Below are 14,153 nucleotides of genomic sequence, written 5' to 3' on the forward strand. Positions count from 1 at the left end.
CCTTAGACCGACAATGTTAGAAAACATACTTTTCTCAGCTTTTTAAATTAAAAGGAGAAGTTCGTTATATGTCTATGTATGTGTATTTACATTTACCTTCCTCCATATTTGTGGGGGGCGGCATTAGGGAACCACTAAGATAGCAGATCTATCTTTTTAAACCCTTCGTAAACTTTAAAAAAAAAATTAAAAAAATCATCTATTCATTTTTGAGAGTTCTATGGACTTTGACCTAACACGTCTCTCACTTTTCGCCCGCCATCGCCTCTCTTTTCCCTTTCTCCACGGTTTTGCCTTTTCCTTGCTCCTAGATTGACCTCCTCTGTCGTTGAATCTGAGTTTCATCTGCTAATCAAGCGCTCTCTTTCTGTTTCCTTGGCTCTTCTTCGATCTCTCTCACAAGCAGGTGAATATCTATTAGGATTACACCTTTTGACTTTGTTGTTTTGGTTTGTTTGGAAGAAATCATTGCATTTTATATTTTTTTGAATCTTCTGCTGGTAGCATTCACTCTCGTATGAGCATCAACTACCTTGATTATTGCATGGTCGCTAATTTATACGTGCATATTTTATTTGTGGACGTATTTTGTATGTATATATGATAGCAGAAATTGATCCTTTCTCATATTTTTCTTTTTCTATCAATTGGATGAATTTTTAGTGTGCAACATGGGATAATCAGTTTTTCTTCACGTCATGTAGTAGATAACTATAAGTCGTTATTTGATTGGTACAGAACTCTTGTAAAAATGGTCTATTATCTTCTTGTAAATGACCCATTGCCGCCAAAAAAGTATTAAAATGTGTGAAATAAAAAAAATGATAAAAGTAATCATGGAGAAATTATACTTTAATTTAGTCTTTTGTTATTTATTTTTTATAGTTTTCAAATTAAAAAACATATGAGAATAATAGTTTTCTTCATGATAGTCACATTTGATGAGAGTATTAGATAATAAGTAATATTATTAAATTTTAAAATCTATAAATTTCCATGAAAAAATTTATAAATATCTATAAAAATCTAAAAAAAAATATAGAACTCCATAAATTTTTTTCACAAGTTTATACAATTCTATAAAAAAATCAATAAAAATCAATCATTAAAAAAAATTAATGAAAATCGTAAAATCTCTTCATTAAATACGTTTAGATTTTAAAAATATTATCTAATAAATAAAAATTAATTTATTCATTTAATTTTCAATAAAATTTTAGTTTTACAATTTTATAATAAAATTCTTGATAAAAAAATTTGTTCCATAAATTAAAGATGGATTTTTGAGAGAAAACTAATGCCCATTTTAGATTTATATAAATATGGATTTATTACGAAATTAACAATCATTCTTTTAATAAACATGATATTAAAATTGATGGAATTTAAAACAAATTTAGAATAGATATATATATATATATATTAAATAAAAATCAATATGAATTATAAATAGAAGTTAATATTGTATTATATTAAATAGGTCGTGTCAAAATAATTTTTTTTTAAAAATTATATATATATATATATTTATAAATAAGAATAATTATAAATTATTGGGTGAATAAAATTTTTGTCAATGTGAAATCCTATGTTAGAATATATGATATATAATTTTATTTTATATATCGATTAGCCTCCATGCAAATTTTATCCGCATACTTGCAATGGATAATCTATCCATCTGGTGGTCTTAGTTAAATTATTTATTACAGAAAATTTATTCTTTAATTTATCAAAATCCTTAAATATATTAGAAACTGAGAAGTGTCAATATAGCATTGTTCAATCACAAAGAAATTATTTTCTTGATTTGAAGAAATGATTATAAAATCAACTTGATGGTATTGTGTTCATCTAAAAATTTATTAAATATTAGTGATTATGCAGACACTTTGCGTGAGCAGAGAGGAATAAGAATTAAACTATAGAAAATATTTTTAATTTTTAAGTATACTTTATTTTTATTTTTTTATAGGATAAAATTGTAATATTTTTATAATTTTATATCTATAAGGGTACTTATAAAAAAAATTAAGATGGAACAACTATCCCATTAAAACTATATAAATGGATCCGTCTTTAATTGTGTGTGATATATGAATACGTAAGGATAATAAAATCATCTTTGTAAAAAAATTAATTTAATTTTTTATATCAAATATTAAATTGATAAGAATAAATAAAGATAGAAATTATTTTGATAAATAAATAATGATGACTACCTACCATGGGAAGCGTGAATTATGGGGAGGTTACAGATATATTATTGAAAAGTAAAGAAGTATTTCGCCCCCACAATGTAATAGAATACTAACATATATAGTCAGCTACAAATAAATACATAATCAACAATTTGAAAAATTAGAACAATTTATCATTTGAATTAGAGTAATTAATCAACAATTTTAAAAGATTAAAAAAATGTATATAATGGTATATTCGAGTTTGATGAAACTTTGATAATAATGACCCCTATAATTTTAACAATAAACATCGTGACTTTTTTGGAAAAATAAATAAAGAGTGACTTGTTTTTTTGGAGAATCAGAAATAAATATTTTATTTTTTATATTGTAATTCTTTAAATTATTTTTTAAAAATGCTTTAAATCTTCTTTAAATTTTTATGATTACCATCCGTCATCAGAGTAAATCGAGTTTTCCACCAGCCACTAGAATAAATCGAGAAGTGTGTGCTGTGGCCAGCTTAGAAGCGCAACATCTTTTGATTACACCTTTCATTTGGAGGAAAAATTCTTACAAATATATCATAGTTGAGGTTCAAATCGTAAATATTTGGATGATAATATGGATGTCTTACTGCGACACCATGACCTGAGGATAATTTTTTTATTTATTTTTAGTTACTAGCACTTCAACTCTTGTATTGCTTCCCCTCCTCCATGGCTAATGACGAATTAATTGATGCCCTACGAATGTAATCGAGTTGGCTTGGCTTTAGTGATTCATATTCACCATGATAAGCAAGGTAAGGGTTTAGGGTTCTAGTTTCTGAGTTTCTTGTGACGTTAGTGTTTTGATACTATTTAAATCAAACGAGTTGCGAAAATATTTCAATATAAAATGTTTTATGTATATTTTTTTACTAAGTTAAATTGATTTTTTTTTTCATATTGCAATGCGGTATTTGTATAATCAAATCTCTAATTTATTACAACAATCTTAAATATTTTCTAATTTATTTCCATTTATTACAAATATATCAGTCTTAAATATTTTATATTTTTAAAGTTTTTTTATTACAAATACACCTGTCTTAGATATTTCCTAGTTTTAAAGATTTTTAATTTATTTCCATTTATTATAAATATATCAATCTTAAATATTTCCTATTTTTTAAAGATTTTCAAATTCCTTCTTTTATTGTCAATGATCTAATCGAAAATTTATCAATTTATTTTCTTCAATATTTTTATAATATTTATTTAATTATCTGCATTATTCTATATTACACTCCATAGTAATATTAAACCATTAAACCATTTAAACCGAGCCCATTCATTTCCGGGCCGGAACTAGACTCCATCAATTCTAAGACATCTTCAATAGACTTTTTTTTTTTTAATGGCACATCAATATAAAAGTTTATCAATCTTATATTTTTTATTTTTGCATAATTACTTACTAACCCCATCCATATTATTAATTTTGAATTAAAAAATAGTTTTGAAATATAACTAGCTCACATTACAAATCTCATGCCTTTTTTATATTTTTTCCATTTTATAAATCTCTTTTAAAATCTACCATGGAGATGACCTAACATTGGAAACTATTTTAATCGGTTCAATGCCAGTCAAATTTTCGAGAACACGTTGTCGCTTGCCTGATATCTCATCCGATGACGTTATTTCTTCGTCATCGCACCATAGCCGACTATATAACTCAGACGCCCACCACGATCTCCCTTTCATCGATCCACGACCATTCTTCCTTCGAAGGCATTCGGAGAATATCCAGTAATAGTTAGTAATGGCGGACGTGAAGCTCATCGGTTCACCGCTAAGTCCCTACGTGCTGCGAGTGATGATTGCTCTGAGCCTGAAGAAGGTGGAGTACGAGTTTCTGCAAGAGAAGTTCGGCGAGAAGAGCGAGTTGCTCCTCAAGTCGAATCCCGTTTACAAGAAGATCCCCGTCTTCATCCACCACGACCGCCCCATCTGCGAGTCGGCCGTCATCGTGGAGTACATCGACGAGGTCTGGCCAGAGTCCGGCTGCGGCGCCATCCTCCCGGCTGACGCCTACCACCGCGCTCTCCACCGCTTCTGGACCTTCTACGTCGATGACAAGGTTTGTCGTCTATCGTTATGTGCAAAATCCAGAAACAGAGAAGACCCGTATACATAGTTGATTTTGCCGTGAATTTCTCTTATATTTTGTCTGCTAAATTGATGATTCTGCGCTATACAGTTGTTCCCGTCGTTGGTCGCCATAGGACGGGCTGCGACAGCGGAAGGCAAGGCGGAGGCGGTGGAGCGGGTCCGCGCAGGGCATCTGCTTCTGGAGGAGGCCTTCGTGGAGCTGAGCGAAGGGAAAGCCTTTTTTGGCGGCGATCGCCTCGCGTATCTCGACGTCATGTTCGGGTGTTTTGTGAATTGGATCAAGGAGGTGGAGGAGTTTCTGAGCGTGGAGCTGCTGGATGAGGCGACGACGCCGGCACTGCACGGGTGGGCGGAGAGGTTCCGCGAGCACGAGGCCGTGAAGGAGGTGATGCCGGACAGAGGGACGGTGCTCGAGTTCTTTAAGTTTCTTCATGCAATGTGGGCGAAGGAAGCTGCTGACGCAAAGAATTAATTAACACTCGGGATAGAACAGAACATTTGAGATCGGGGAGAATGAATAAGGCGAAGGCGTGCCCTTTTAACTTGATATGAAAATTTTGTCTGTTTGAATTTTCTGTATTCGAACAATTTAATAGTTGGGCTCTTTAAGTTCTATTTTTTGAAAAAGTTTAAATATGGAAAAATTTACATGCAATCCCTATTGACAAACATAATTTTATATGCACTTTTCATTGACAAAATTCTTTATTTTCACTCCCTAGTCTAATTTACTTACCTAATTACTCCTGATATTTTAAGTATAAAAAGTCTAAAAATGAGTATAAATCCTCTTAAATTTAGTACATTAAATTAGAATCTAGTATATTTTCTATCAAATTGAGTATGATTCTTTTTCCACCTCAATTGGATGGAAAATATACTAGATTTTTTTTAAATGATACTCAATTGAATGGAAAATATACTGGATTTTCTTTAAATGATACTATTGGATGAAAAATATACTAATTTTTTTTTTCAAATGGTGCTGAATTTAGGAGGAATTATATTAAATAGGGAAAAAGTCCTACTAAATTTAATAGAAAATATACTGATTCTAGTTTAAAATGCTGAATTTAATAGGAATTATATTCATTTTTAGACTATTTATACCTAAAAAAATATGAAGGACATACTCGAATATACTAGATTTTCTTTAAATGATACTCAATTGGATACAAAATATATTAGATTTTTTTTAAATGATACTTAATTGGATATAAAATATACTAGATTTTCTTTTTACATGGTGCTGAATTTAGGAGGAATTATATTAAAATGGAAAAAAATATGCTCAATTTAATAGAAAATATACTCGATTCTAATGTAAAGTGCTGAATTTAAGAGGAATTATATTCATTTATGGTCCTTTTATACCTAAAAAAATCTGAGGGGGTAATTATGTCACAATATTTGCATGAAAAAATTAAGCAAATAAAATTTTATATGCAGGAAGTGGAAATAAAATTTTTTTATGAGTGAGAATTATATGTAAAATTTAAATTATGATGGGAGATTTTTTCCTACTTCGTTTAAAGCGTTCAACGCTGGTTCGGTTTTAGAGAACACGTCTTTGCTTGCCTCATATCTGATCCACCGACGACATCGCTTCCGTCACCGCCTTCAACTGCGACCCGTTCATACCATCGCCAACTATATAACTTGACACCGGCCACGAGCTCCCTTTCATCAAGACACATTGATTCCTCCTTCGAACGCATTGGGAGAATATCCAGTAACAGTTAATGGCGGACGTGAAGCTCATCGGCACACCGCTATGTCCCTACGTGCGACGAGCGATAATTGCTCTGAGCCTGAAGAAGGTGGAGTACGAGTTTCTGCAAGAGAAGTTCGGCGAGAAGAGCGAGCTGCTCCTCAAGTCGAATCCCATCTACAAGAAGATCCCCGTCCTCATCCACAACGACCGCCCCATCTGCGAGTCGGCTATCATCGTGGAGTACATCGACGAGGTCTGGCCAGAGTCCGGCTGCGGCGCCATCCTTCCGGCTGACGCCTACCACCGCGCTCTCCACCGCTTCTGGAGCTTCTATGTCGATGACAAGGTTAGCTAGCAAAATGCATCAACCAGCTAGAAACAGAGGAAAGACAGAAACAGAGAAGACCCGTATAGTTGATTTTGCCATGAATTTCTCTTATATTCTGTCTGCTAAATTGATGATTCTGCGCCTGCAGTGGTTCCCGTCATTGTTCGCCGTAGGAAAGGCTGAAACAGAGGAAGCCAAGGCGGAGGCGGTGGAGCAGGTCCGCGCAGGGCTTCTGCTTCTGGAGGAGGCCTTCGTGAAGCTGAGCCAAGGGAAAGCCTTCTTCGGCGGCGATCGCGTCGCGTATCTGGACATCATGTTCGGGAGCTTTACGAATTGGATCGAGGCGGTGGAGGAGTTGGTGAGCGTGGAGCTGCTGGATGAGGCGACGACGCCGGCACTGCACGGGTGGGCGGTGAGGTTCCGCGAGCACGAGGCGGTGAAGGAGTCGATGCCGGATAGCGGGAAGGTGCTCGAGTTCTTGAAGATTCTTCAGGCAAAGTGGAAGAAGGACGCTGCCGCCGCAAGGAATTAAATAACACTTAGGAATATAAACAGAATGTGATCTCGGTGACAATGAATAAGGCAATCCATGCCCTTTTAATTTGCTTTGATTAATATTGTCTGTTTGAATTTTCTGTATTGAAAAACAATTTAATATTTCGGCGCATAACTGTTCTACTGTGCTAAAAGTTTAGAAATCTAGGATTTTTTTCCCTTTCTACGTGAATGTTCTTGACAAATCACTAGGTATTAGCGGAAATTCATCTCCCTTCCAACTCAGAGGATTACCAGAGGGACGATAGTTTGAAAGTTTGTTAGGAGGATTTGGGTTATACTATCAGCAGTCGTGTAAGTTTGTTTTTTCCCATCGATGGTGAGGACTTTGCTCACAACTGTCAGTTTGCTTTCTCTTGAGCTGGCGGTCTTTTCTAGTGAGGATAGTGGCCAAAGTTGGAGGAGCAATTATTGGGAGGTCTGTAAAGGTGTACGCCGTTGTGGTTCTATTTTCAAGATTTTTCGATGATCACAGGAGTTTTTCTTGCCACTCGTTTAGGAAGGCAAAGCAAAAGAGAAAGGTATACTAAATTTGGTGGTAGGTGTTTATAGTAATCTTGTGCAAGGCAATAAGCACCTATTCTTTCTAATTTTGGCATGTTGTTCAGATCCTTTTCCCAATATTTCCTTATCAAAATGGCAAGGCAAAAGGTTTTGACCTAATATCGGAATCAATTAACATCCCATCAGGAACTGCTGACTCAGTCTACTGCTGATCCATCCCCGCTATTTGGCAAGTCTGTTGCTGACCAAACTGATGTGGATGCCAACAAGGATGTTGAGATGCCACATATTGTTGAGGTAGTTGTACCCAACTTAAGGGATAATGAAATGGTTGCTGATGTTGTTGGCACAACTGGACCAAATAATGTAAAACTTGTTGGACAGAATGAGGATGCGATCTCGATGTCGGGTGGAGCTATAAGTATAGATAATCATGGTCATGGACGTGACAAATCTTGGGCTAATAATCTATTCAAAGATAATCAGAAAGCAATTATGGCTGCCTCTCTATACCAATTTGAACGATCGACGTAACATATTCAAATCGAGATTGATGATATTAATACCATGGAGCGTTTGATGGGATATTGCTTGGTGGGATGTTTCATGGGGAGCCATCTAGAACGTGGAGGAGTGGAAATCATTGTGAATCGTTGGGGTGTTCCTAGTAGCTTTTTCCTACATAAGAACAGATGAGTTGTTTACAAATTTGATAAATTAGAGGATAGGGATCGTATTTTGCTTAAATGGTCCTACTTTGTTTTTGGTATTCCACTATTATTGAAACAAATGTCAAGTTATTTCCTCTTTGATGAAAATAGTCGTTATATTCAAGCTTGGGTTCAAATCCATGGTCTTCCTTTAGATGGTTGGACTCTGAGGGTGGTTAGTTTGATCGGTTCAAAAATTGATAAGCCCTTGTATACGGACAAGATTGCACTGATTCGAGAGTAGCTCACATATGCTCGTCTTCTTGTAGAGATCGATGTCCAAACGGAGAGGGTGTCTGAAATGTCAATTGCTTTACCTACCAGAGCACAAGTTGAGTTGAAGGTCACTGATGAAGTTACATCAGATTTTTGTGAAACTTGCAATCGGATTGGTCATAAATAAGGAGGATATAGGAAACAAACTCCCCTGAGGTTGCACATGCAGGAGAGAGGCTCGGACGTTCCCAATCAGTTCGTCGATGGTTTTGATCAAGGTACTGACGGAGGACTAGAGCACCGAGTAGGAAAACTAATATGAATGATGCACCCAACACAATGACAACTACAGGTGGAAAGGATATAATCTTGGTAGTAATTGAGAATCCAGAGCTGATTGCCTTAGTGTCTACACAAGATGTTCAGGTTACCTCACATGGGGCGGACACAATGAATCTGAGCGTGGTGAAGGAAACAACTCAACAAGAGGAAGATACGGTTTTGGATGTTGTACCGCAACAATCTACACATGGCATTGCTCCACCAGTGCATGATGCCCCAATAATGCATGATGATTCAGTAGTGCCAACTGTGACGTGGGCCTCTTCTATGGTAATGAACTTATAGCAAGATAGCACTGATGACGGGAGTTAGACTTTGAGCTATTCTTCCACGGTTTCCTCAGCACAACTAGCAAGAATGGGCTATGCGGAAGCAAGCACATCGGGCTCTACTGAGAGAAATACAGAGGATTAGTAGCTAACAGTGTGGGTGAGTGGACGACAAAGACGGGTGTGAGCAACCCAGGCCACCCTTCCATGAAGATTGTGTTGGGACCTTGATGCCGCTAGAGGGGGTGAATAGTGTCTCACCCAAATCGTTCACTTCCTATAATGTTAGTGCACAGCAGAATACAAAACAAACTAACAAATAGAAAGCTAAACTAAAATAAGAAGAATGAAGACAAGCAAACCACCAAGACACGCTCGTTTATATGGTTCGGATATAAAGCTCCTACTCCACGGCTGTCCGTAAGATGGACGATACCGGCCCATCGGTGGATGACTGTCTTACAAACTTTGACTAACTCACGTAGCTCCTTGTGGGTGGAGAAACTTTACCACAACTCTCACAAGAACTCTTGAGAAGGTAGGGCACTTGGAAGACTACTAATAGGGGTTAACCATCTCTATTTCGTCAACTTTCCCCAAGCACCTCGAGCTCTATTAAATAGACATCGGAAGGAAAACACATACTATTTTCCCCGTCAACAGTTGACTGGTAAAAATACTAGTCGATTGGTCCTAAGCGAAATTTGACTGTTATAGGTCAATGACTCAATATCAATCTACTGATGAAAGTATCAGTTGAGCGAACAGAGACATTTTGTTCACTACTAGTCGACTGATGACAACACAGTCAATTGCTACAGTAATTACTACATTAACTGCTACAGTAAAATCTTAAACCTAGGATTTTACCCTAAGTACAATCTCTCATGCACTCGTCCTTGCCCCGCACAACCTAGATCTAGCCTTCTAATCTCCTGCATCAGCCTCCCGTTCCTCGGATGCTTCCCCATCCTTCATGTCTTGCCTTCTGAAACTTCTATCGGCTTTGTCATTATTGTGAGATCTTCCTTTACCAAGAGGTCGCGCCTCCAGGATTTCATCCATTGCAAAGTCACACTTGGACTTACGTTGCCAAGACTACATGCTTGGATTTACACCGCCAAGACTCACCCTTGGACTTTCCTCCTTTGCCAAGATCACACTTAAACTCTCCTTGTTGTACCTATATCCTGCACACTCACAATATATATCAAATATAACAATAAACCTAACTTAAACCTTTGCCCAAACATCAAAACCTAGGGTACCCAGATTGCTCCAACAATCTTCCCCTTTTTGATGTTTGGCAACTCGTTTAAGTTAAGGAAACATAGATGTAATAACAATGCAAATAAATATGCAAATCAATTCATGCATAAATAATGGAACCTAAATCCCTAGACTCCCCCTTCACTTAAGCTCCCCCTTGAGCTAGGATTTCCCACAAAGATTAACTTCTTCCCCTTTGCCAATAAATGAACAATTGCTCTCCCTTCACCTAACCTTCCCCTTAAGCTAGGATTTCTTGTAAAGGTGAATAAGTTTCCCACTTAAAACCCAACACTTCTCCCCCTTTGCCATACTTTAAAAAGAGCTCCAACAATATCTCAATTATTGGACTCTTTAACCTCTAATGACCATAAACATTATATATTAATCTTCCATAAGATTACATACATGTTCACTATCTTTTTGGTCATTTTCTATTGCTAAAACATATTTTCAGACTGTATCAGTCGACTGCCATTAACCCAGTTGACTGCCATTAACCCCAGTCGACTGCCCGCTTCAAAATGAACTCACAGAACCATTCTGTACTTGTGAACAGTGTTACCAGTCGACTAATAAAAGTATTAGTCGACTGACAAATATTGCAGTCGACTGACACTCTATTTTAGCCAAAATCAATATTTCTGACCCAACTTCATAAATGCACCAAAATTTTCAAAAACCTCTAAAAATTTTCAAAATTTATGGAGAGGTCTATTTTACCAATGTATACTTGGAAAAAATATATATATAAATATATTGATCATGGATCCCAAGATTAATACAAAATCTAAAACTAGCTAAATGATTTATTTGAACATTAGCCTAAAGTCCTAGCTTTGACTTCCTTTTGATGTATCTGCCTATACTAAATTATAATGCATCCATAGTATTAATTTATATGGCATCTATACATCAAAAGTTATTTTTCATGCAATATGAACCCAATTTATATTTTCATATATGAAAATCAACCCAATCGTGCCAATTTCTTAGATTTGATACTCAAGTTCATCTCTAAATCACTTAGCACATTTGATAGCCCATCTACCATGGGTTCCAAAGGCTCTTCCTAACCTTAAGACTCTTAACCTTAATCACCTCCCTAGGTGATTCATCTACCAATGTCTACACCCACATGGTGTACCTTAGTAGACTTCTTTTTCTTAACCTTGAACACCTCATCATTTCCATAATCATATGCAACTCTTGCATATTTCTTATCATAGACCTTGGATGATTCTCCCTTACCCTTAGTCACTCATCCCTTGTCATTGTCATGTGTCACCCTAGCACTTGACCTTCTCTTGACTTTAGAGGGACCAAATTTGATATTTTTGAGTCTTTAACCATCCAAACACATGTCAAGTCCTTTAGGTCCAATAATGAATATATCTAGGACTTTCTCCATTTCCTCAAGCCTTGACTTCAAGGCTTGATTTTTCAACTTTAGGGTTCTAACCCTAAAGTCAGCTTGTCCACCTTGGACATTCCTAGACCTACTCACCTTCCTAGTCATATGTCTCCCCTTCTTGGGATTAATGCCTAGATTTTTAGCCACCTTCCTCTCCTTAGATAAGGTAGGTTGTTTCTTGTTAGGTCTAACCTTACATGATTTCCTAGAGTTATCTACTATCTTAACTATATTCCTATCATTGTATCTAAATCCATAATTATGCATTGGTATATAACTTTCAGTATTCCTAATAAAAATCAAGGAATTTGAACTTGGATTAAACTTCAAAATAGGAATTATCTTCCCTTCTACCTTTGAAGCTCCTACTTGACTTGAGCTCCTCTTCTCTTCCCATTTCTTCAAGTGCACCAATTTCTTGAGCTCTTCTCTCCTTGGGCATTTTGTGTGGTAGTGTCCCTACTCACCACATGTGAAACACCTAGTGTGCTTCTTCTCCTTAACTTCATTCCTATAACTCACGTTAGTTCTCAAAGCAACTTTACCAGATTTAGGGATTACCTCCTTTACCTTTTGAGCGAAGGACACCTACTTTTATAGTACCCCATCTTACCATACTCAAAGCATTTGATGTGATCATTTGTGCTCTTCTTAGTAGTTGAGGTGGAGTGTTGAGCTTCCAAGATCTCCTCTTCCTTGGATTGCCCTTCTTCCTCTTCATTTGAAGATGTGGATGGTTCCATTCTTCCTCCCTTGAAGATGTGGATGATACCTCCTCATCTTCCTTCTCCTCCTCAGATATTGAGTATGTGTCAACATCCGATTAATTTTCTCCTCTTGGGCCAATGAGCCCTTCTCCTTGGGCTTCTCCACTCCTTGGAGTTTTGCAGGATCTTCATGGAATGCAATGATCTTTTTCCAAAGATCACTTGCATTCTCGTAATTACCTACACTCATCCAAATGTTAGGAGATAATAAATTCAATAGAATTTTCGTTACCTTCTTATCTGTCTCTGATTGCTCCCTTTATTCCTTGGTCCAATACCGAGGTCGAAGGCATTTCCCTTTCTTGTCCATTGGAGCTTTGAAAGGATCTTCCAATGCGATTCAATGATTCCAATCCATTTGGAACCATGTCTCCAAGAGTGACCTCCAATATCCAAAATCTTCCTATCATATGGAGGTGGGATCCGAATATCCCATCCTAGCGAGTCTTTCGACTCCATCTTCTTCTTCCTCTAGCCGTTCTCTTGGCGATTAGTCCAACAAGAGCTCACCTAGCTCTGATACCACTTGTTGGGACCTTGACATCGCTAGAGGGGTGAATAGAATCTCACCCAAATTGTTTGCTTCCTATAATGTTAGTGCACAGTGGAATACAAAACAAACTAAAAAATAGAAAACTAAACTAAAACAAGAAGAATGAAGATAAGAAAACCATAAAGACATGCTTGTTTACATGGTTCGGAGATAAATCTCCTATTCCACGATTGTTTATAAGGTGGACGATCTCGATCCATTGGTGGATGACTCTCCGGCAAACTTCGGTTAGCTCACGTAGCTCCTTGTGGGTGGAGAAATCTCACCACAACTCTCACAAGAACTCTTCAGAATCTAGGGCACTTAGAAGACTACTAATAGGGGTTAACCACTTCTATTTTTTCAACCTTACCCAAGCACTCTGAGCTCTATTGAATAGACCTCGAGAGGAAAACACCTACTGTTTTCCCTACCACCAGTCGACTAGTCTTAAGTAAAATTCAATCGTTACACGCCAATGGCTCGATACCAGTTGACTGGTGAAAGTATCATTCGATTGCTCCACATGGGTTGAGCGAACAGAGACATTCTGTTTGCTACTAGTCGACTGATGAAAACACAAGTCAACTGCTATAATAATTACTACAGTAACTGCTATAATAAAATCTTAAACCTAGGATTTTACCATGAGTACAATTCTCTCATGCACCCGTCCTTGCCCACACAACCTAGACCTAGCCTTCTAGCCTCATCCATTAGCCTCGCGTCCCTCGGATGTCTCCCCATCCTTCATGTCTTACCTTTTAAAGTTTCCATCGGTCTTGTCATTGTTGTCAGGTCTTCCTTTGCCAAGAGGCTAAGCCTTCGGGACTTTATACATTGCCAAGTCACACTCGGACTTACGTTGCCAAGACTGCATGCTTGGATTTACACTAACAAGACTCACCCTTGGACTTTCCTCCTTTGCCAAGATCACACTTAGACTCTTCTTGTTGTACTTGTATCCTGCACACTCACAATGCATATCAAATACAACAATAAATCTAACTTAAACCTTTGCCCAAATATCAAAACCTATGGTATCCAAGTTACTCCCCTAAAACATAGGGGGGGTGCAACACCTCCTCAAGCACCACAGTATTCAAGTGACGACGCTTTTAGAGAAGAAACTCACTAAAGGTGAGCTAGATACTATTGTTTAAAGGCAATCCATAGGTATCAGATCAGCAA

The 14,153-nt window shown here is 36.8% G+C and overlaps 1 protein-coding gene across 1 annotated transcript; it reads left to right on the top strand.

The window, feature by feature from the left end:
* The first annotated feature begins 3,992 nt into the window (after positions 1–3,992).
* Positions 3,993–7,045, top strand: LOC122026498. The gene is made up of 4 exons (XM_042585237.1): positions 3,993–4,310; positions 4,431–4,802; positions 6,082–6,402; positions 6,533–7,045. The coding sequence occupies exons 1-4, from the start codon at positions 3,993–3,995 to the stop codon at positions 6,914–6,916; spliced, it is 1,395 nt and encodes a 464-aa protein (XP_042441171.1). The 3' UTR covers positions 6,917–7,045.
* The last annotated feature ends 7,108 nt before the right edge of the window (positions 7,046–14,153 follow it).

This window comes from Zingiber officinale, chromosome 10A (genome assembly GCF_018446385.1).
Source record: "Zingiber officinale cultivar Zhangliang chromosome 10A, Zo_v1.1, whole genome shotgun sequence".
In the NCBI taxonomy this organism is placed as follows: domain Eukaryota; kingdom Viridiplantae; phylum Streptophyta; class Magnoliopsida; order Zingiberales; family Zingiberaceae; genus Zingiber; species Zingiber officinale.